The sequence below is a fragment of the Mus pahari genome, chromosome 10 (genome assembly GCF_900095145.1).
Source record: "Mus pahari chromosome 10, PAHARI_EIJ_v1.1, whole genome shotgun sequence".
NCBI lineage: Eukaryota > Metazoa > Chordata > Mammalia > Rodentia > Muridae > Mus > Mus pahari.
The window spans coordinates 969,957-994,423 of record NC_034599.1 but is presented as its reverse complement, the minus strand read 5'-3'; the positions used below and the strand labels follow the sequence as shown (position 1 = coordinate 994,423).

Genomic DNA, 24,467 nt, shown 5'->3' with positions numbered 1-24,467 from the left:
GCAGGCCCAAAACAGGGCCTGTCCCAGAAGACGTGTTGCCTCTGAAGTTTATTCACTCATCTGCACAGACTAGCCACTGAGGGACCCTGGACACAATATGACTCTCTCACCTGCTCTGGCAGACAGAGCCCTCACAGGTGGCCACCTTTCCTCTGGTGAGGAAGGTGCCCAAATTTCTGGAGCCTGAAACAGGTTTGTCCCAGAAGTTAGGTTGCTTCTGTCTGTCCCTAAGCTGTTTAGCTTCTGTGGTGCATACTCTTGCTAGTGCAGACTGGAGCCTAAGCGAACCGGAGCAAAGGTGGCTCTCCTTCTGGCTCAGGCCTTGAGACTCCTCCCTGGTGGACACACCTCCTCGGGCAGGAAAGGTGCTGGGTGACTGGAGCCAGAAACGGGACTCCTCCTAGGAGCTGTGTCATTTCTGCAGGCCGCCCTCTACCTGGCAGTGTACCAGAGCAAAGATGGCCCTCCTACCCGTTCCAGCCTTGAGACTGCTCCCAGGCAGACACCCTCCTCGGGCAGAAAAGGTGCTGGATGACTGGAACTAGAAACGGGATCCTTCCCAGAAGCTGTGTCACTTCTGCAGGCCGCCCCCTCCATGGCAGTGCACTGGAGCAAAGATGGCCCTCCTACTGGTTCAGGCCTGGAGACTCCTCCTGGCCAGACACCCTTCCTTGGGCAGGAAAGGTGCACCAGAGCAAAGATGGCTCTCCTCCCGGGTCAGCGCTAAAGATTTCTTTAGGTTCTTCTCTGCCAATCCATATTCCTCAGCTGAGAATTCTTTGGATAGTTCTGTAACCCATTTTTAATAGGGATATTTGATTCTCTGGAGTCTAACTTCTTGAATTCTGTGTATATATTGAATATTAACCCTCTATTGGCTGTAGGATTGGTAAGGATATTTTCCCAATTTGTTGGTTGCCGTTTTGTCTTATTCATAGTGTCCTTTGCCTTACAGAAACGTTGAATTTTATGAGGTACCATTTGTCTACCTTGAAGCATAAGCTGTTGGTGTTCTGTTCAGGAAATTTTCCCCTGTGCTCATGTGTTCAAGGCTCCACCCTACTTACTCTTCTATTAGATTCTGTGTATCTGGTTTTATGTGAAGGTTCTCGATCTACTTGGACTTGAGCTTTGTAAAAGGAGATAAGAACGGATCAATTTGCATTCTTCTACATGCTGACTGAAAGTTGAACCTACGGGATTTGTTGAAAATGCTGCCTTCTTTCCAGTGGATGGTTTCAGCTTCTTTGTCAAAGATTCCGTTACCATAGGTGTGTAGATTCATCTATATGCCTGTCTCTGTACCAATACCATTAACTTCTTGTATTGAGAATAGTTTTTGCTATCTTGATTTTTTGTTGTTGTTGTTGTTGTTATTCCAAATGAATTTTCAAGCTACTCTTTCTAGTTCTATGAAGAATTGATTTGAAATTTTTCTAGGGATTGCATTGAGTCTGCACTTTGCTTTCAGTAAGATGGCCATTTTTACTATATTAATCCTGCCAATCCATGAGCATGGGCGATCTTTCCATGTTCTGAGATCCTCTTCGATTTCTGTCTTCAGAGACTTGAAGTTCTTGTTATATAGACCTTTCACTTGTTTGGGTAGAGTTAGACTGAACTATTTTATATAATATGTGACTATTGTTAAGGGTGTCCTTCATAATCTCTTTCTCAGATTATTTATCCTTCGAGTAGAGGAGAGCTACTGATTTGATTGAGTTAATTTTACATCCAGCCATTTTGCTGAAATTGTTTATCAGGTTTAGGAGTTCTATGGTGGAATTTTAGGGATCACTTAAGTATACTATCATATCGTGTGCATATCATATGATATTTTGACTTCTCCCTTTCCACTTTGTATCCCTTTAGTTGCTCTGGCTAGAACTTCAAATATTTTAAGTAGAGAGTGTCACACTTGTCCAGTCCCTGATTTTAGTTAGATTGCTTCAAGTCTCTCTCCATTTAGTTTGATGATGGCTATGAGTTTGTTGTATATTGCTTTTTTTATGTTTAGGGATAGCCCTGGGTTTTCTCATCTTTTAAAGACTTTTACTATGAAGTGGTGTTGGATTTTATCAAATGATTTCTCAGAATCTCATGAAATGATGTGGTGATTTTTTTTTCTTTGTATTTATTTATATAGTGGATTACATTGATGAATTGCAAAATATTGAACCATCCCTGCATCCCTGGGATGAAACTTACTTGAACATGATGCATGACTGTTTTGATGTGTTCTTGGATACGGTTTGCAAGAATTTTATTGGGTATTTTTGCACTGATACTCACAAGTGAAACTGGTTTCAAGTGTTCTTTATTAGATCTTTGTGTGGTTTAGGTATAAGCATAATTGTAGCTTCATAGAATGAAATGGGTCGTGTTTCTTCTGTTTCTGTTTTGTGGAATAGTTTGAGGACTATTGGTACTAGGTCTTCTCTGAAGGTCTGATAGAATTCTGCACAAAACCCATCTGGTCCTGGGCTTTTTTGGGGGGATAGTGGGAGAAGAATTTTGATGACTGCTTCTATTTCTTTAGTGGTTATGGGACTGTTTAGATGGTTTATCTCATCATGATTTAACTTTGGTACCTGGTATCTGTCTAGAAAATTGTCCATTTCATCCAGATTTTTCCAGTTTTGTTGAATATAGGCTTCTATAGCAGGATCTGATGATTTTTTTAAATTTCTGAGCTTCTGTTGTTATGTCTCCCCTTTCGTTTCTAAATTTGTTAATTTGAATACTGTCTCTGTGCCCTCTGGTTAATCTGGATAACGGTTTATCTATCATATTGATTTTCTCAAAGAACCAGCTCCTGGTTTTGTTGATTCTTTTTGTAGTTCTTTCTGTTTCTCCTTGGCTGATTTCAGTTCTGAGTTTGATTATTTCTTGCCATCTACTCCTCTTGGGTATATTGTCTAGAGCTCTCAGGTGTGCTGTCAAGCTGCCAGTATATGCTCTCTCCAGTTTCTTTTTGGAGGCACTCAGGCACTCAAAGCTATGAGGTTTCCTCTTAGCACTGCTTTCTTTGTGTCCCATAAGTGTGGGTATGTTGTACCTTCATTTTCATTAAACTTTAAAAAGCCTTTAATTTTCTTTCTTTATTTCTTACTTGACCAAGTTATCATTGAGTAGGACATTGAAAGCCAACCTTAATTCATGGTAATTTGATTGGATGCATGGGATTATTTCAAACTTCTTGTCTCTGTTGAGGCCTGTTTTGTCAATTTGGGAGAAGGTACCATGAGGTTGTGAGAAGAAGGTATATTCTTTTGTCTTAGGATAAAATGTTCAACAGATATCTGTTAAATCCATTTGGTTCATAACTTCTGTTAGTTTCAATGTGTCTCAGTTTAGTTTCTGTTTCCATGACCTGTCCATTGATGAGAGTGGGATGTTGAAGTTTCCCACTATTATTGTGTGACATTCAATGTGTTTTTCGAACTTTCATAAAGTTTTTTTTTTTTTTAATGAATGTGGGTGCCCTTGCATTTGGAGCATAGATGTTCAGAATTGAGGGTTCATCTTGGTATATTTTTCCTGTTAAAAGTAAGAAGTGTCTTTCCTTATCTTTTTTTGATAATTTGATTGAAAGATGATTTTATTTGATATTAGTGGGCTGCTCCAGCTTTTTTCTTGGGATCATTTGCTTGGAAATTTTTTTTTCCAGCCTTTTATGCTGAGGTAGTGTCTATCTTCATTACTGAGGTGTGTTTCTACTACAAAATCCTGGGTCCTGTTTACCTATCCAGTCTGTTGTCTGTGTCTTTTTATAGGGGAATTGAGTCCATTGATATTATGAGATATTAAGGAAAAGTGATTGTTGATTCCTGTTATTTTTGTTGTTAGTGGTTGAATTATGTTTGTGGGGCTATCTTCTTTTGGGTTTATTGAAACAAGATTCCTTTCTTGCTTTTTCTAGGGTGTAGTTTCCCTCCTTGTGTTGGAGTTTTCCATATATTATCTATTGTAGGGGTGGTTTTGTGGAAAGACATTGTGTAAATTTGGTTTTGTCATGGACTATTGTGGTTTCTCCATTTATGGTAATTGAGAGTTTTGCTTTGTATAGTACCCTGGGCTAGCATTTGTGTTCTCTTAGGGTCTGTATGATCTGCCCAGGATATTCTGGCCATTAGAGTCTCTGTTGAGAAGTCTGGTATAATTCTGATAGGTCTGCCTTTATATGTTACTTGACTTTTCCAATTTGTAATTTTTTTATTGTTTCTATTTCCATTTTTAGATCCTGGATGGATTTGTTCCATTCTTTCACCTGTTTGGTTGTGTTTTGCTGTAATTCTTTCAGGAATTTTTGTGTTTCCTCTTTAGGGGCTTCTACCTTTTTAACCTGTGCTCTCCTGTATTTCCTTAAGGGAGATATTTATGTCCTTTTTAAAGTCCATCATCATCATGATATGCGACTTTAAATCAGTATCTTGGTTTTTTGGTATATTTGGGTATCCAGGGCTTGCTGTGGTAGGAGATCTGGGTTCTTATGATGCCAAGTAGCCTTGGTTTCTGATGCTTATGTTCTAGAGCTTGCCTCTCAACATCTTGTTATCTCTAGTGCTATCTGCCTTTGTTGTCTCTGACTGGAACCTGTCCCTCTTGAGGTCCTGGTTGTGTCAGAACTCCTTCAAGTCCAGCTATATCTGTGATCCTCTGATTCTGGATCCTCTGATCCAGAGATCTGGATATGTCAGAGCTCCCATGGGTCAAGTTGCCTCTGGGATGTTGAAATCCTAGTGTTACCAAGTTCCTGAGATTCTGTTGTGTCAGAGCTCCTGGGATTCAAGCTTTCTCTAGGTTTTCCTGGGGTGGATGGGGAGCCAGAGCTCTGGGTTTGCTCTGGGCATAGGTGCAAACTGGAAGGAACCATGTCTCTGGCTGGCATGTGTTTTTATTTCCCTGGTTCCTGTGAGGGTCCCAGTTGCACTGCATGTTGGGAAGAATGTTGTGGCCTCAACTGTGATATTGAGTGTGTCAGAACTCCAGGGTTCCTGCCTTGTCCAACCTCCTGGAAGTTGAGCTTTCTCCATGGTCCTGTGATCCTGTGATTCTGGGCATTTCAGAGCACCTGGGAGTCGGGCTCCCTCTGCCTGTTGTAGGAGTGGGTGCAGAGTCAGCACTTCAGATCTGCTCTAGGTGTAGGTTCAAACTGGAAAGAGCCCATACCACTGGACAGGTGGTGTTCCTGTGTCCCTGGATCCCGTGGGTCCCAGTTACCTTGGTGTTGGGGCAGATGTTGTGCCCTCCTCACCTGTGATCCTGGATATCTTAGAGTACCTGGGAGTTGAGATTCCTCTAGGTATTATAGTACTAGGTACAGAGCTAGTGCCCAAGGTCTGCTCAGGGCCAATGCCTAAGATTCTTCACTTTATCTTTTCTATAGGATTGTCTAGGATGTCAAGAAAAGAGTTGTTAAAGTTAGCCTCTAAGACCTATTTTTTTTTAACGTTTGGCTGTTTTAGAAATATTTTAATTAACAGTATTGCTAAAATTTGGGGGGCCCTACTGTGCTCCAAGCATCAGACATGGTGCTTTATATGGTATACTCTTCATAGCCAGAAAATAACTTAAATTTTGCTATGTATATTTCTCTTAAATGAGAAAAATATGTTTTAATAATGGTTAGTTATGAATCTTGTAGGAAAAATTATTGAAATGTGTCTAACTCTAGAACCTCCAATACCATGCTCTGCCTGAACAGACCCTGATTGAAGAATTTTGTTTTAGGAAAGCTCTTCATAGCCAGAAAATAACTTAAATTTTGCTATGTATATTTCTCTTAAATGAGAAAATTGTGTTTTAATAATGGTTAGTTATGAATCTTGTAGGAAAAAATTATTGAAATGTGTCTAACTCTAGAACCTCCAATACCATGCTCTGCCTGAACAGACCCTGATTGAAGAATTTTGTTTTAGGAAAGCTAGGATATGCAGTCTACTTGAATATTAAAGAAAAGGCATGTGATGTTATAAAAAGGGGGGAAAAACATTAACAGATGGGGGAAAATATCACTAAGGCAGGCTGTTGGGAGGAGAGGATATGAGATTTAAGATTAGCCATAGAGTTAGAGATTAAATAGGTAGACAAATCAGAGGCAGCAATGCTGTGAAAATCTTGGCAGCAGGACAGTCAGGGCATGTATGGAAGTAGCAATGGCTTTCCCAATGTTTTGCTCTCATCTACCACATAAGTGTACATCTGAATTTGTATGTGTGTATGTGTGTGTGTGTGTGTGTGTGTGTGTGTGTGTGTGAGAGAGAGAGAGAGAGAGAGAGAGAGAGAGAGANGAGAGAGAGAGAGAGAGAGAGAGAGAGAGAGAGAGAGAGGGTGCTGCTGCACAACACAGTTCTCACATGCTGGGCTCAAGGAAGCATATCTTTGCCTGCAGTTTTCCAGCTGAAACAGGACATTTTGGGTCAACCAATTCAAGTCAGGGAGTAAGGGAATTGGGTGACAGTTCATGAGCCAAATTTGCAGGCATATTGACTAAAGGAAGGAGACACAATTCCCAAGAAGAAATACCTGGGCTCCACTCTCCTAGAAAATTGCCAGCCTGACTATGGAGCTGACAGAGTACTTCATAGGCCACTCAAACTGTTGACTTCTGACTAGGAAGAGGGAGGAGAGGCAAACTTCCTTCCATGCAACAAACTGGTTGACCATGCCAAGCTGGTCAACTAAGCAGAAACCTTTTTAAATGCAAAAGATTATCTTCTATCTTACAAAACAATGACTATGGCTAAACAAATAAATGGCTCTTAATAAAACTGAAAAGAACAGGAAGAGGAAACAGGTGGGGTATTTATACTACTGAATCTTTTGATGACCTGTTCAACCACAATGGTATCAAGAACTATGGACTCTCAAAGAGAAAGAAGAAAATGAATCAGAAGAATGATGCACAAACATCTTCACATGCAGTTAACATCCATCCAAGATCTTAAAAGAGAAATGAAGTGTGAAATGATGCAGACTCATCTGTCTTTGTTTTCACAGTAGCAGTCATCAGCTAGGCATTGTGTCAGGAATATTAAACTTAAAAATGAATAGCTAGTGTGAGAAACACTGGGCTGGTGAGACTAGGCAGAGTGTCTGAACAATGAGCAATCATTCTTGTAAATGGAATTCTTGTCAGTAAGGGAGTATGCTCTGAGCATATATCAGAGAGGCAACTAATCACTTGTCTGACTTCCATAGCCAGAACCCTGATTCAGCATCTCATTACATCAAAGCCTGATATTTTCTGAACCAGACCCACCCTAGATAACTAGAATCTTCTTATCATGGGCGTAGCACCCCAGGCTCCAGAGGTTGTGCTCCAGAGCTACAATTGCATGGGTTCATGAAATTATAATGCTAAAAATTTATTTATTGAGATTAGGTTATATGCTGAGTACTATCGTGGAAAACTAATATTTGTTCCCACATTTAATTCTCATGTCATATCTTCTAGAAATGTATGTACATGGACAATTGAAAGTATCTAGAATTAAAATTATTGCTTTACCTAATTCTTTTTGAGTTATGGATGTACCACTTGAGAATAATTACCTCTCTTTGACAATATGAATTATTTGTTTGAATATGTTCTTAAACACTAATATGGGAGGTAAGACACCTGACAGAGCAATAAATCCCTGTAGGCCACTGTAGATCAAACACTGAATGCAGACACATGAACAAGTACACAGATTTTCACTGGGAATCTGAGCTTTATGAACATTATGAATAAATCCTAGCAAACATAAAATGAGCACTCACTTTTAGAAGCCTTTCAACATACAAGCAAAACTGTAAGGAGTTACTTTACTACTGTGGCTGACCTGCCTTCTGTATTCTCCTGAGGCCAGAAAACTGCAGTCTCTGCAACTTAGCACCTCATCCTAAAACAGCCAGGGATTAAGTAAAATAGCCTTTGATCTCTGCAGGAACTGCAGGGTTCTAACTCAGCATGCTAGTCAGAAGCCACAGGAAGAAAAAGCAGCACTTTGAAAAGTGATTATAGCCTTTATTAAAAAGTTTCCTATAAAAGCTATTTAAGAAAAGGGGGGAAAGCATAATGATCCTAATTGGGGCAAGAAAAAATTTTTTCTCTCATTTCTTTGTCTTTAGTACTTATACATCTTTCAGAATACAGAATCACATGTTACAAAGTTCATCACAGGATCACACATAAAATCAAATCATAAATTGAAACAGAAGTTTACAACAGAGAATGGTTACATGCATATCCATTAAGAGTAATTGTCTGGCTAAACACCAGACAATTCATCACCTGTCAGAGTTCCACACGTTCAGTAAAATTTAAAAACCATAACTAAGTGATTATTGAAGTTTTGTGTAGATAAACCCAGTCAATATTTTATCTTCTCTTCTAGAACCAATAATAAATTGTTATTTCTCTTTTTATGACCTTTGGTTAATTGTGGGATTTTTGGAATGCACTTTGAGTAGTAGTTACTATTTAAGAGGTAATTAACTGTAACACATGGAACACTGACAGAGTTCTCATTGCAGTTTTGATTATCAGAAAAGGACCTAATAACAGTCCCACTATAGAAGAGCTTAGCAATCACAGATATAAGGTTAGGCATTCTTATAGGATCATCATTAAGAATTAAGAAGTCATTTATTTGTCTATATAGCATCACTACAAGACAATAGTACATCTTCATAGATCTGCAGAGATACTCTCAAAATGTGTGGGTGAACACCTAGTGACTGTTGTATATGTTTAATAGTAACAGGAAAAGCATGTTAATAGCAGGAATCTTTCCTAAATGATTTATTCCTGGGCCTTGCCTATCAGAGCTTTGTAATAGATATAATCTAAAGCAAAATCATTTCTGGATGATCACTTGCTAGTTAGTTACTTGTCCTATGATGGCTCCTGACACTTCAGTTCTAAGTTCTCACCCTACTAGATGGCAATCTTGAGCAATTTGTTTCACTTCTACAAAGGATCTTCTTATCAAAAACATACACAGTAACAGCAACTATCTCCATAGCACTCACTGTGCATACAAACTTTAGCAGGCATAGAATAACACAGCTCAGAGAAATGTGCCCAAGAGTAGCATTGTGTGCATAGTAGCCATCATTATCCTCCAATAGTAGAATCCAATTGGTATATCCTCAGTCTCCAGTAATATTCCATTGTCATAGTACTTTGGAAGATACTCAGTTCTTGATTCATTCTATGTAGAAGTATTTGATTTACAAATGAGAAAATATTATGAAGTTAGGGTGTGAATGGCTGTGATGTGAGCACACTAATGTGTACAGGTAACAAAGACCTTGGGTGTTATGTCAATCCCTGCTCATTCCCTTTAGACAAGTCTTCCTTAGAACCTGGAGCTACAAGTGAGGAATATTGAACGGCTGAAAAACACCTGAAAAAATGTTCAACATCCTTAGTCATCAGGGAAATGCAAATCAAAACAACCCTGAGATTCCATCTCACACCAGTCAGAATGGCTAAGNTTAAAAANTCANGTGACAGCAGATGCTGGCGAGGTTGTGGAGAAAGAGGAACACTCCTCCATTGCTGGNGGGATTGCAAGCTTGTACAACCACTCTGGAAATCAGTCTGGTGGTTCCTCAGAAAATTGGACATAGTACTACCGGAGGACGAAACAATACCTCTTCCGGGCATATACCCAGAAGATCTTCCAACTGGTAATAAGGACACATGCTCCACTATGTTCATAGCAGCTTTATTTATAATAGCCAGAAGCTGGAAAGAACCCAGATGTCTCTCAATAGAGGAATGGATACAGAAACTGTGGTACATTTACACAATGGAGTACTACTCAGCTATTAAAAACAATGAATTTATGAAATTCTTGGGCAAATGGATGTATCTGGAAGATATCATCCTTAGTGAGGTAACCCAATCACAAAAGAAGTCACTTGATATGTACTCACTGATAAGCGGATATTAGCCCAGAAACTTAGAATACCCAAGATACATTATGCAAAACAGAAGAAAACCAAGAAGGATGACCATTGTGTGAATACTTCATTCCTCCTTAGAATAAGGAACAAAATACTCATGAAAGGATACAGGTACAGAGACAAAATTTAGAGCTAAGATGAAAGGATGGACTATCCAGAGACTACCCCATNTGGGAATCCATCCCATCATCAGCCACCAAACCTAGATACTAATGCTCATGCCAGCAATATTCTGCTGAAGGGACCCTGATATTGAGGCCTCTTGTGAGGCTATGCCAGTGCCTGGCAAACACCGAAGTGGATGCTCACAGGGTCCCCAATGGAGGAGCTAGAGAAAGTCCCCAAGGAGCTGAAGGGGGCTGCAACCCTGTAGGTGGAACAACAATATGAATTAACCAGTACCCCCTGAGCTTGTGTCTCTAGCTGCTTATGTAGCAGGAGATGGCCTAATCGGCCATCACTGGGAAGAGAGGCCCCTTGGTCTTGCAAACTTTATATGACCCAGCACATGGGGAAGGCCAGGGCCAAGTAGTGGGAGTGGGTGGTTAGGGGATCGGGGGGGGGGGGTTATATGGAACTTTCGGGATAGCATTTGAAATGTAAATAAAGAAAATAATAATAAAAAAATTAAAAAAAAAACCTGGAGCTAAATCAATAAGTAACATGCCCCAGAAATCCTCCTTTCTCACTTCTCCTGCACAGCAGGGTTATGGTCACGTACACAGCCATGCAATGTCTTTTACATGGGTGCTAGTAATCTGAATTTAGGTATTCACACTTGCTTGCCCACAGAGCCATTTCTATAGCTCAAATAATATAACATTTAAAATTAAAGAACAAGTTAAAATATAATCTTTGAAAATAAAAATATTGCACATTAATATCTATCTGTGATGCAGTTCATATTTCAGAAAGTGAATTGTCATGTGGTGGTTACATAATATCAGCCCCAAAACATATTTAAAGATTACTGTTGGCAAATATAAAATTTTTTACTTGCAATATGGGTGCTAACTTTAGTGTGTGCTCTATAATTTTCTTCATCAAATTGCATAAATTAATTTTAGGCAGTGCTAGCCTGTGTCTATATATAAGACCAACAACATTCCTGAAGTTGCATCTGTGCCTCATTCAGATCACTGCTTACCTTGACTTTTTTATGACTATGAATTTGGTAACATATAATAAGACAGTATCTTTAAAAACAAGAAAACTGGCTCAACATCACATCAGTTTTAACTTAAACTTCTATGGTGCAACCATTACTCCTAAGCCTCTGAGGATATCAGAAAGAGGGAACAGAAAAATTTTAAGTGCCAGAGGATGAGGATACCTGCTGTGAGTTTATGTCTTTCACATTTAACAGGAAAGCTATCCCATAGACTTATCAGCAATAGGGTTGCCTGAATAAAACCAGCATAATGACAGCACTAGTTGTCATGACAACATGGGCAGGAGAAGTGCTGCTTAGACCACCCTTAGATGAAGAGAAGCAGGTGTCAATACTTGCTGAGAAAAGGAGAACCAGTTTCCTCCAGGGATGAGCTTGAATACAGGTTGTCCAATCCCAAGTTGTTAGCCTTGTACTTATGTACATATGAGCAAAACTAGAAAGATTCAGTAGGCTGTCTATATGTGTGTGCCACAATAATAATTAAGAAAGAGACCATGAGTTTTGGAAGACCCTGAAGGAGTCTGTAGAGAGAAGGAATGTCAGGGGTAATGTACATATACTGTTCCCATATTAACTTCTCAAAAAATATAAAGTTATGAATTTTTAAAAGACAGTGTTTAATGTATCTATGATTAAGTTTGTTTTCGATACTCTGCTACTTGTAGCAGTCACTATTGCAAGGACTCCAGTGACAACTTCCAAGGTGTGTTTAAATTAGCTTCTCTGTCTGGCAGGTTGGCTACTGGAATGATATGGATAAATTAGTCTTGATTCAAGATGCGCCTACTCTTGGCAATGACACAGCAGCTATCGAGAACAGAACAGTGGTTGTAACCACAATTATGGTGAGTTTTGGTGTATGCTTTATAGTGTTCCATCTTGTCCACAGGCAAATCTAACTGTCTGGCTTTGAATAGATCTGCCCCAAGCTTGGACATACTCAGCTTTTTCATTGCTCTTATTTGCATTACTTTTTGTTGCAATGCATTTGTTGGGGAAAGAAATTGACTCAGACATTAAAAATTGAGACTGTGAAACTGAAGTCGGAAATGTTTGAAATTTTAAGACCCCAACACTGAACAAGCAATGTGAGGAAGCCAATCACCAATTGAATCCTAAAACCATCAGGTGGACATGCCATGTTCTCAGTGATTTCAAAAGCATCAATGAAATAATCATTAATAGTTTTTTAATGTTTTTTTCAGGTTATCATGGGAGAGTTATCTGTTTTGTCTGTTTCTAATCACAAGAATGTGAATGTGGAGATTTTAATGAGTACATTTTTATAACCGAACCCCTGATAAATTGATTTTGTTTGATATTTTTAATGTAAAAAAAATCCACCCACCGATTATTTTTCTCATAACCAATAGGAAATATATACATAATTTAAAGAAATTTTAGGAATCAAGAAAATGTGATTTGATTTTTTTTATTTGACCATGCCATAAAATTTAAAATGCTCTAAATTGTAAGGTTCCTGTGTCAAGGAGATTTTCATAGAATGGTTTTCAATAACAGAAAATTATATATAATATATATATATATATATATATAAGACAAGCATACTCTTTGCAGTTGGTAGTACTCAAAAGAGATCAACAATCGGTGACCTTTATATCTCATTTAAGATCATAAAGTTTCAGCTAACTCTTTGTGTAGGCGAAATATATTAACAATTATTCATAGAAACTCTTACTATAAGTAAAGTGGAAGACTTTGTGTAAATTAACTTTTATCTTACATAATTTTTATTCCTAGTTTTAGGGTTTTAGTAATGTCAAGATATTTTTAAAACTGACCCTGAAATCAAAGTATAAAAACACCAAAGAGAAACATTGTCTATTGTAATCAGTTATGTCTCTGTCAGATGACCAGTTGGCAATTTAATGTAATTTAACCAGCCCTGATTGGGAGTTGATTATTTTAGAATGCAAATGCACCAACAGCAGTGTTTGTGTAAACTTTCTAACTTAATTGTATAATATTTGCATGGGATTTGAAAGGCAGGATATATATTGAGAAATTCAGAAATACATATATATTTCTTTTCCTTAAAAAAACAAAGTAATGGAAATTCATACTTCAGTACAGTCCTCCTCTTTTCAGCCTCTGATGAAGAATCCTATTTTAAGAAATTGACCAAGAAAGACAAGAGTTCTGCGCTGTTCGACCATTCCTAACTAAGGCTCGAGTCTTGTTCTTCTGAGTATTAAATTTAAGCTTGTTTTTCATATGGGATTCTTCTTGAATAACCATATCTGGACTACTAGAAAACATGGTTTTAAAATATACATTTATGTATGACTTTTGTGAGATATTAGAACAAAATAAAAATTAATCTTCAGTCCTTATCTTTCTCAAGAAACTGGATGTTGAAAAAGAATAAACTAGTGATTCTGATGTGCCTGTTCCTGTGTCACAAACTTAAGTTACTATGTATGATTGGCTCGCTAAGAGGAGATTTCTGCCAAGGAAAACTCTGAATTTTGTGCTTGTTTTCTAACTATATGTACAATTGTTTGCTTAGAATCTTTTAAAATGTTGACTGTTTTGTAAAACAAATGTATGATGTATTTTAAGGGAATAATGTGGAATCTTCTTCTCTTAGCCTGTTATGAAAGTTGGGATATATAATTCTTAATGTCTGATTAAAAAAATGATTTTCCAAGCATGGCTACTCTTCAAGAAGCATGATATCAAAAAATAAGTAAAAAGGTGACTGAAAAGTAGTTGTTTCATATATATACATATATATGTGTGTGTGTGTGTCTGTGTGTGTGCGTATGTGTATATATATATATATATATGAATATAGATGTAAAATTCTGTTTGCTTGACAGTGATGACATCAATATTTTTGTTATCAAATAGTGAATATGAATAGTATCTAACTATAACTATCATCTTCATTTAAATCATCAGCTTGATATTTTTCACTACATACCTGTTCCATAATTCTAAAACAAAACAAAAAATCCTAGAGCACCTTCCCTTAAAGTGTTCATTGAACTTGATTCTGTTGAAAACCTTAGCTTAGAGTCTAGGACAAGCCCTTCACCTCCATTACTTTGAAAGAAGTATGATTTCCTTTAGCTGATAAGATATAATAACTACATGTAATAATCCCACCATATTCAATTCGAAAAAAATTCAATACAGATGGAGTTGGCTAGATGTTGCAATGAGTCTGATACAGAGCTCTAGATACTGAGCAACCTAAGAATGAGCACTGGAGATCACGGACTTCTCATCTAAATGGGTATAGTGTTGCTGAATTTACTTTGTCTTCCCTTTGTATGCTGTGATAATTTATGCTGATATACTGTTGTGATATATGTTATTAAATAAAATTGTTTGAGAAATTCAGTTATTCTTTCATAAATACTTACTGAGCGTCTGTTATGTGCCAGGCACAGGGATAGACCCTGAACTGTGACATAGATGACTCCTGCACTCTTGGGAGGTTATATCATAGAAAAATAAATGAGGAACATATTTCATGATTACAATAGCTCTCAGTCTGAAATAAAGCATGATCAATTATTATTTTGTATGCTGTTGAAATTTATTTTTCCTTGCAAGTGTTGTACATGTACACTGCATCTTCATCTTCAAGATGAATTTACTGTACTTGAAAACAACTCTACCAAACATACTGACTATGGCAGAGCTAATCTACATAGGAGACAATTGGCATTACACAGATTTTTATCTTTAATGATCACTAACTAGCAATTAAGTAAAATCCATAATATTTGTGAGACTGTGGACACAGAGACTCCATTTTCTACAGACAGATTAACAATTGCAAGCCACTTCAGAAAGCCAATCTATTAGGCCACATAAACAGAAAAAGTACAACTGTTGTGGTAAAGATAGCTCACTGCAGACTAAAGAAGAAGAGATAGATACTACTTCCCCTATAATCTTAGTATGTTCTTTGGCTATCGAACTCTCCAGAAAGTGAAGCCATTCTTGGGAGAATGTGCTTTACAATTCAGTGCCTTGTTCTACAAGTGAGTAACACCTATTGTATATTACTTAACTAATGTGGTATTTTATATCATTTTAAATATATATACAATTCTTTAGAAAATATTTCCATAAAGCAAAGTTCATTCACTGCAGCATCAGAATTGTGTTTCAAACATGAATTAATTTTATATAATCACTCTGTCATTCCTTAGTTTATTGTATTACAACTTTAACATGTTTTTTAAATTATTATAGTTATTTAAACATTTTAGATATACTATATACATGCACATGTATAAGAAGCATCCATTCATAATAAATGTGTTTGTAGATATAAAATGCACATCAAAAGTAGAAATGAAAGCCAGGCGTGGTGGCACACGCCTTTAATCCCAGCACTCGGGAGGCAGAGGCAGGCGGATTTCTGAGTTCNAGGCCAGCCTGGTCTACAAAGTGAGTTCCAGGACAGCCAGGGCTATACAGAGAAACCCTGTCTCGAAAAACAAACAAAAAAAAAAAAAAAAGAAGAAGAATGAACTCATTTTCTTTGCCATAACAAATATTAATTCTTCCCTCCTCTAAAAGGCTTGTAGCAACAAAGTTTGTTTAAAATACAACAAAAATGTTTTAGTTTAGAACATGACCCTTACATTTATTTATTTATTTATTTATTTATTTCTTCTTTCTTTCTTTTATGTGTGTGTGTGTGTGTGTGTGTGTGTGTGTGTGTGTGTGTGTGTGTGCGCGCGCATGGTATTTGGTTCTTCAAGGTAGGGTTTTTCTGTGTAGCCCTGGCTGTCCTGAAATTCACTCTGTAGACCAGGCTAGTCTTAAACTCACAGAGACCTACCAGCCTCTACTTGCCTCCTAGGTGCTGAGATTAGAGGCATGTGCCACCAAAGTACAACTAACTCATTTACTCCTAAATTGAATAATAAGAGGTTCATTTCAACTTTCTATTAAGTATTCTTACGGGACTATGTTATCAATCTCCATTAAAATTTTTTGGAAAGAAGCAAGTATCCACACAAGGAACATGGGAAATATTCCAATTTTACTATTTTTTCCATTTCCAATCTTATTTATAATGGTTCTAATGTTGATATTTATAAACTGGCAGTTTTTGTGCTTAATACCTTGTTCCAACTGTTTTGACTTTGCTGAATTCAAATGATACAAAAACAACCCTTCAGTGGGAAAAATGTATTCTATTGATTATGTTAGGTTCAATTTAATTTGAGATTCAAAATCATTTTAATTCATTTATGGCAACATTTTTATGAGCAGGGCCTAGTGCTACAATTTCAGAGTGTGACTGGGTCTTGTTTGTTTGTTTGTTTGGTTGGTTGGTTGGTTGGTTGGTTGGTTTTTTGTTGTTGTTGTTTTTTTCCTGAAGTAACCCAGAAGGTTCAGAACAGCATCCATCACAGGAATTATCTTAGTAAACTCATTGCTGCTAAGAAGTAATGCAAGCAAAATCACTTCCTTGGCATTACCATCCTGCAGAGTACAGTAGTTGATGATAAATAAGTAAGGAGTTATATCTTTCTCCTCTGTTAATCACGGGTCAACACTGAGGATTCTGCATAGCTACTTTGCAAAAACAGTTCACAAATTCCTCCACCACAGTAACCTCATAGGTCTATTTTTTATTGCATCAAGGGGATTTGGTATTTTATTCACTCATAGTAACCCTAAAACTTGGTATTAAAAACTCAACAGTGTACAAAGTGTTAAGAGCTACCTGCAGATAATTTGTTAGATGGGAGATGAGACAAAGGAGGCTGAGAACCAATGATTTGTGACTCTCATGAACTTGACATGAACAAAGAGCAAAAAGAAACATGCCCAGTAATCTGCTAGAGGGTTAAAAAGGAGAAAAAGAAATGCCCCAGCCTTCCTCTGCCTTTGTTCTCCCTGCTCTTTTGCTCTTCTTTTGCAAATCGCTGAGTCTGAAGGTCATCTGAGTAATGGTTAAACACAATCTTCAGTAAGGTGAACATTTTCCCACCCTTAGTTGGCACGTTTGACAGGGAAACCAAGACTTGAGGGGACCATCTGACCAGAAGAAAAAACGAGGAAAAAAAAAATGAAAGAGGATGCTAAATAAATATTTCACTCTCACATAACTATGCCTGCTTCAGACAGCTAACCTGATTCCTAGAGGTCATTGTGAAGATCTGAATCATATTCTAACATTACTACTTAACGGTAATGGTCCTAGTCAGATAGTGCAGATCAGGGTATCACTGCAGTCACTATGAGTCTACTGTGTGTCAGAAAACATGGATAGAAGAGAAAACTTTTTATCTATCCTTTTAACTTAAAATCTTGTAAAAGTTTCATTTGCTGGTGGTCAAAGATATAAATCTTATTTTGCTCCTTTGCTTGTGAAATTATATGAAATCCCAGTTAGTTTCAAGACTCTTAATGGATATAACAACTATAAGAGTTTTGACATGTTTCAAAAATAAAAGCCCAACTTCCTCCTCTGTCATTTGTTAACAAAGCGACACTGATCAATTCACTTAACCTACAGGATTCTCAGCTTTCTTGTCTATAATAGGACACATGCTTACTTCAAGATGCAATTAAAAATGTAAATGAAAGTATACAGCTCAAGAAGTCATTATATTGCACCTGGCACAAAGGAAGCACAAAGCTGAGAAGAGAAATTACTTTTTACAATAAGTATGGTGTTGTTGGTCCCACTAGTATTCCTTTACAAGGAGACAGCTGACAAATTTTGTTTCTTCTTTATGCCCATCTTCAAGCAAATTTCCTGACACAAAGCAGGTACTTAGTAAATGCTTGATCAAATAATGAATTTACAGCTTTTCATTAAGCAAATGATTCCCGTATTAGAAGAACTGAGTAGATTATGGGCAAGTCAAAGAAACTCACACAAAATTAATGCAGTAATGTGCAAAATTGTGGGGTAAAATTCCTGAGTTTAAATACTCAAGACACTTTAAACTTGACCCTCAACCTTAGTACCAAATGAGAGTACTAACCTAGTTTGTTGAACTTAAATACTCTAACTGTTCAGGTATATCAATGAAAATGTTTTATACTCTGCTGTGCAACTGTGACTTTTGCTGTTTTCTGTAATTTAATTAGGCCACTCTAAAAAGATGAAAAAATGTTCTTAATAGATTCTAGTATTTTATAGTTTAGAAAGTCATCCCTTTGCAGCTCATGAAGCCATATGATCACATTCATAGTTTGAAAACCATGTTAAACTTTCATTCAGAACTCTTTCTGAAGGATAATAGATACTCTTCATAAAAGAAGAGACAGTTATCTTGATTCTACAAGTGGCATAATTTATTTCTTAAGTCATTCTAGTGTTCAGTAGGTTTCTACTGCCAAAAAGTGATCTGGGTCACTTGGCTATGACAATCAAAGGTAGAATATAAAAAAAAATCATATACTGACCTGTCTTGATTTGTCTTCTACTGTAAAATCATCTGAATCACCTCTATGAGAAAACATAATCTGAAGCAATTTACACATTTCTTAAGCTTTTAAATTGATTTCTACGTTTACAAAGTTATTAGAATAAGGTCAGAGTTATCATGGGCCAATTGTACACCCTGAGGATCAAGCTGGTTCTACTATAGAGCTCCAAACACAAGTTTAAATTCTTTAACTGTCATTTTTTCTGGAAAAAAAGTCTTAGGACAATCCTAAATTAAGATTAGAGTATAATTTACATAAGATATGCATACATTAGATCAACCATGTTGTGGCCAGTATGGTTTCCTCTGAAGATGAAACATTGTAGTGTGACCAGAAGTGCCCTCTCTATTGAGAACTACAAACCTATCTAACATGTCTTACTGCTTACAAATAGGTGCTAACAGATCAGTTATTGTGGGGCTAACTAAATTGCTGCTTAAGTTAAAGCCTTAAAAAACTGTTATCTAAGTGTGTATGAGAGAGTGTGTATGTGTTTCTACATGTGTGTGTGTGTGTGTGTGTGTGTGTGTGTGTGTATGTGTGTTCAACCACAACAACAAAAAAAGTTTAGCAGTCATTCAACACCAGGAAACTATTTTATATAATAAAGATCCTCTCAATACTTCTGTCTCCTAATCTATGACTTACTTTTATAGAAAACTAAACAAATACTAGTGGATATTCCTTACATGTAGAGGGAAATAGCTTCCACTAGATACCTATCTCATAATATATGTACAATTCATAGGGCATGTCTTATTTAAAGCCAAAAATATGAGACATCAGAAGCAAAATGAATTTAGCACAAGTAATTAATGATTTGTGTCTTCAAGCTGTTATTTTTTTTCTTTAAAGAACTGTGAAGCAAATGCCTTCTCTGAGTAAAGCACCATACTGAACACACTTGAAAATGAAAAGAACAAAAAGGAGTATAAAATCATATGACTGTGAATAAGTTTTTAATACACTATGGTGGCCACTAAATTTTTAATTTCATTAAAATTTTGGAAATTAATTTTGAAATGTCACTTTCAAGGCTAACTATGATTATGATTCTCTAGAAAATTACTAATGGATTTTTTTGTTTCAAAATCACAGTACTAGATATATAACAATAACTCAAATTTTAAATTTTTACTTTTATTATCTAATGTAAACCAGTTTGATCCAATCTCATTAATAATTTCTAGCCACACAAAGTCATATGCATAACAGGAATAAATACCATCTTTTGCCAAAACTTATAAAAAATTATAACATTGCAGAAAGATTTTCCAAATGTTTTGTAATTTCTCCCTTACTGTTTTGCTTCTCTCATTGTAGGAATCCCCCTACGTTATGTACAAGAAAAATCATGAAATGTTTGAAGGAAATGACAAGTATGAAGGCTACTGTGTAGACTTGGCATCTGAAATTGCGAAACATATCGGTATAAAATATAAAATTGCCATTGTCCCTGATGGAAAATACGGAGCAAGGGATGCAGACACTAAAATTTGGAATGGGATGGTAGGAGAGCTTGTGTATGGGGTAAGCAAACTGATTTATTAGAAATTTATTTGTATAAGCATGAAGCTTCTTTTCCCTTGGGCATGAGTGTTCCTTTCTTGTTTATAGCAATGTTTCAAAATATATTCATGATATTTGAACACTTCTTTCTTTCATTAGAAATGTAAATTCCAAGTAACAGAACTGGATTCTGGAAACCTAGAATGATTTTTTAGAAAAAAAGATAAAATTTAGAATACAATGTCTTATTCATAGCTAAGAGCCATGAATGAAAACAAATCAACCTTGAATGTTTCGTTACTATGAATGTCTTTAGAATGTTTCATTCCTATGACTTAAACTGGTAGACCACAGATGCTGCAAAGATCCACAAGCAACTGTTACTGTCCAGATTTTCTTTAACAGCACAAAGTTAGTCACTGCTTTAATTAATTGTGTCCATCCTTGTCATCATACATTCTCATAAATGTCTTTTAACTATTTCTGATTACCATAGTCTCCCACGGTGTGAAATATTCATCAGTATTGTTTTTCTTAGATTTTTAAAGCCACAATAAATGTACACTTTAGATAATGTTCTCTCTTTCTCTCTTTCTCTTTCTCTTTCTCTTTCTCTTTCTCTTTCTCTTTCTCTTTCTCTTCATCTCTCTCTCTCTCTCTCTCTCTCTCTCTCTCTCTCTCTCTCTCTCTCTCTCCCCTCCCTCCCTCCCTTCCTCCCTCCCTCTCTCCTTCTCTAACAAATACAACAAAATACAAAAGCAAGACTGTTTTCCAAAGTCTGCCTCTCACACAGCATGCTGTACCCTTCCCCTGAGCAAACACACTGGCTATGGAATGCACAAACTGATAGCCAAGGGCAAGCACAACATAACACAGCATGGAAGTTCTGCCTGAATGAATATGATCAAGGTCACTCTCTTTTTGGCAGACACTCTTGTGTCAAAAACTGCAAGTTATCAAACCCTGACATGTTCAGAGATCAGAGTCCAAACTTGGTTTGCACGATAAGGTTAGTTTATTCAGGAACCAACAAAAACGATAAGTGCCTGAACTGTATTAATGAAGTTTTCTGAAAGCTAATTTGTAGTTCACAGAGTTCACTTTCAAAGCTCACTCTTTCTAATCAATCCTCCACAAACTCCCTTGAAATACGGAATTACACAGAGATACATCCTTCTCCAGGAAAAAAGTTGAGAGTCTCAAGATACAGGCAAAGTCCACAGAGCAAATCAGTTTCCTGACTAGAACTTCAATGGAATAGTTTCCAAATTCTGCATCTTGTTTTAATTTCTTTCTTTCTTTTTAATTGTTTCTTATTACTTAAATAATTTTTAGATTTAAATGTATTTTTATCATAGTCTTCCCCTTCTTCACCTACCCAACTTTGAGTTCTCAAAAAAAGGAACAAAAATCCAATACAACAAACTCTTCAAAACAAAGAAAACAAAATAAAATGCCCCCAAACAAAACAAAACAAAAAATATCCCAAACTGAAACTAGATAACAGTGCACCCATGACAAACACACACACACACACACACACACACACACACACACACGCACGCGCACGCACACANNCACACACACGCATGCATGCACACACACACATGCACACACAAACACGCATGCATGCACACACACACACAGACAACAAGAGCAACAACAAACAAATAAACAAAAGACAAGTGGTCAACTACTCTTGAACATAAGGCCTGTTCTCGAATGGTTAATATACTCAGTGTGACTCTATTGAAGAAAATTGATTCCCCCTCTCCCAGCATTCATAAATGAAAGTTGTTAATCTTTACCCTGATTGTTAGGTTTTCATTTATTTCTTTCTTCACTTATTTTTTTTTAATATGACAAAATAAAATAAGTTTAAAAAATATAGCATTAAGATTGTACAAGACAAAGCAACAGAAAGAGAAGATTCCATGAGAGGATACAAAGAGTTGAGGGGCCCAGTAGTTCTCACACTCAGGAGTCGCATAAAAATACTAAGCTGTAAGTTATAAGCTATAAGTTATAATCTATAAGCTATAATATATATACAGAGGGCCTGGTAAAATGTCTTGGAGTCCCTGTGTTGGCTGCCTTGGTATCTGAGATCATAGAAGCTCTGTTCAGATGATTAAGAGGACCTTATTCTTCTGGTATCTTCCATGCCCTCTGACTGGCTCTTACACTCTTTGGATCTTCTCCTCCACAGGGTTTCCTGAGCTCTGAGGGAAGAGATTTGACTACATCCCAATTTTTAAACTGTAACAGGAGATACATTTTCCACAGAGTACAATACAGTTGCTAAAACTTCAGCACACACAGGAAAATGATTCACAATGTAAAGCACCCAGTTTAATAACCACAGGAACAAAGCACCCACTGAGTAATTCAATGACTCTAGATGAAGGGAAAATAAAGAATAAAAAAATTAATTAGTTTTAAATTAAAAAAAATATTAAGCAAAAAATATTTTAACAAGGGGTTCATTGACAATGTTGTAATGGATTTTCATTCTGAAGAAAAAGTGTGCCTAACACTCTGTCCTTAATTTCTACTACCATAAGTGCATTTCAAAAAAAGGCCATGACCCAAATTGTTAGAAATACAAGCTCAATTCCTTTACCCAAAATATATGAGCTTAGAAGATTTAAACTTTAATATTTGGAGCAGTTCAGATTCTAACTGCATCACTACTTAGCTATAAATGGTTGGAGCTTCTGTCTTAGAGTTTCACTGCTGTGAGCAAACACCATGAGCAAGGCAACTCTTATAAGGTAAACATTTAATTGGGGCTGGCTTACAGGTTCAGAGGTTCAGTCTATTATCGTGAAGGAAGAGCATCACAGCACCCAGGCAGGTGCAAACAGAAGACTGGCTTCCAGACAGCTATGACAAGGATCTTAAGCACCACATTCACAGTGGCACACCTACTTCAACAAGGCCACACCTATTCCAACAAGTCCACATCTCCAAATTGTGTCACTTCATGAGCCAAATATATTCAAACCACCACATTCCACTCCTTGGCCCCCATAGGCCTTTTCAAACATATAAGTCAATGGGGGCTGTAGGTAAACATAACATAATGCAAATTACATGTAGTCTAATTTCAGAAGTCCCCATAGCCTATAGCAGTCTCAACAATATTAATAGTCCCAAAGTTCAAAGTCTCTTCTGAGATTTATTCAATCACTTAACTGTAATCTCCAAAGTAAAATAAAAAATCAGCTGGGAAAACTCCAAACTCTGCATTTCCATGTCTGATGTCAAAGTGGTCTTCAGATCTCTAAGAACTTTGTCATCTTTGCTGACTGAAACAAACTTCTTTCTCCTAGGCTGGTTCCACACTTTGTTAGTAGCTTTCCTAGGCAGGTATACCACAGCTCTTGCATCTTTAATATACGGGGTCTCCAAGTCAACTTCAAATTCACAGTTTCTTATTTCAATGTCTGGGATCTATATAAGATCTTCTGGGCTCCTCCAAAGGGCTTGCATCACTTCTGCCCTCTATAGAACTCTAGGATCTGTTTAACTATGCTCCACTGCTGCTGCTGTTCTTTGTGGTCATTTCATGGTACTGACATCTCCAATATGACGGGGTCTTCTTCTGCAACTAGGCTTCACCAATAGCCTCTCATTTGTTCTCTTCATGATGCAAAACCTCAACATTTTTGTATGACCCCTCCAGTCCTGAGCCATCAACTGCAACTGAGGCTGCACCTTCACCAAAGGCCTTTCCTAGCCTTTCACAGTGCCAAGCCCCAGCTGTTCTTCATGACCCCTTCATACATTCAAAACCAGTACCACCTGGGAGATTCTTACATATTACTAAGTACCGAGGTGAGGTACAACCTTGGCTATCTCTGAAACACAGCCTCTTTGTGATATTACCTCAGTCATGCTGGCCTCTTCTTAAACACCACTAATTTCTAAATTCCAGCTAACCAGCATCAATTGTCCCAGTAATTTCTTATGTTCTTGACTCTAAAACCAGTGCCACATGGCCAAAGCTGCCAAGTTCTACTGCTTGCTTGGGCTAGAACATGGCCCCACTTATTCTATTATCAGCTTTTTGTTTTCCTACTCTGTCACTGCCTAAGATTTGCTGTCTTGGAATTTGGTCTGTAGATTGACCTTGAACTCAGAGATCTTCGTGGTCTGTCTCCTGAATTCTGGGATTAAATGTGTCTACCACCACTCCTGTACTCAAGGTTTTCTTCACTGAGAACTTGCTCTGTCCCTGGATGTCCTTGAACTCAGGGCTCTTCTTAGCATTATTACCTTGGATTAAAGGTGTGTACCACCACACCAGGGTATAAGCTTTGCTGGGTGGGATCTTGCCCCAAGGTCACCACTCCCTTAATTTCATTTAATATCCCTG

At 37.1% G+C, this 24,467-nt stretch overlaps 1 protein-coding gene across 10 annotated transcripts in view; it reads left to right on the top strand.

Annotated features, from left to right (window-relative positions):
* Nucleotides 1-24,467, top strand: part of Gria4 (glutamate ionotropic receptor AMPA type subunit 4) — a 379,870-nt gene that overhangs the window by 304,644 nt on the left and 50,759 nt on the right. For 9 of the 10 annotated variants that reach the window (XM_021205901.2, XM_029543717.1, XM_029543716.1 and 6 more), the window contains exons 10-11: nucleotides 11,872-11,982; nucleotides 19,901-20,107. In XM_021205901.2, the coding sequence (XP_021061560.1) occupies nucleotides 11,872-11,982; nucleotides 19,901-20,107 (318 nt within the window). Of the gene's footprint in view, nucleotides 1-11,871; nucleotides 11,983-13,246; nucleotides 14,597-19,900; nucleotides 20,108-24,467 lie in introns of those variants that run through there. The other variant, XM_021205903.2, reaches the window with a different exon arrangement.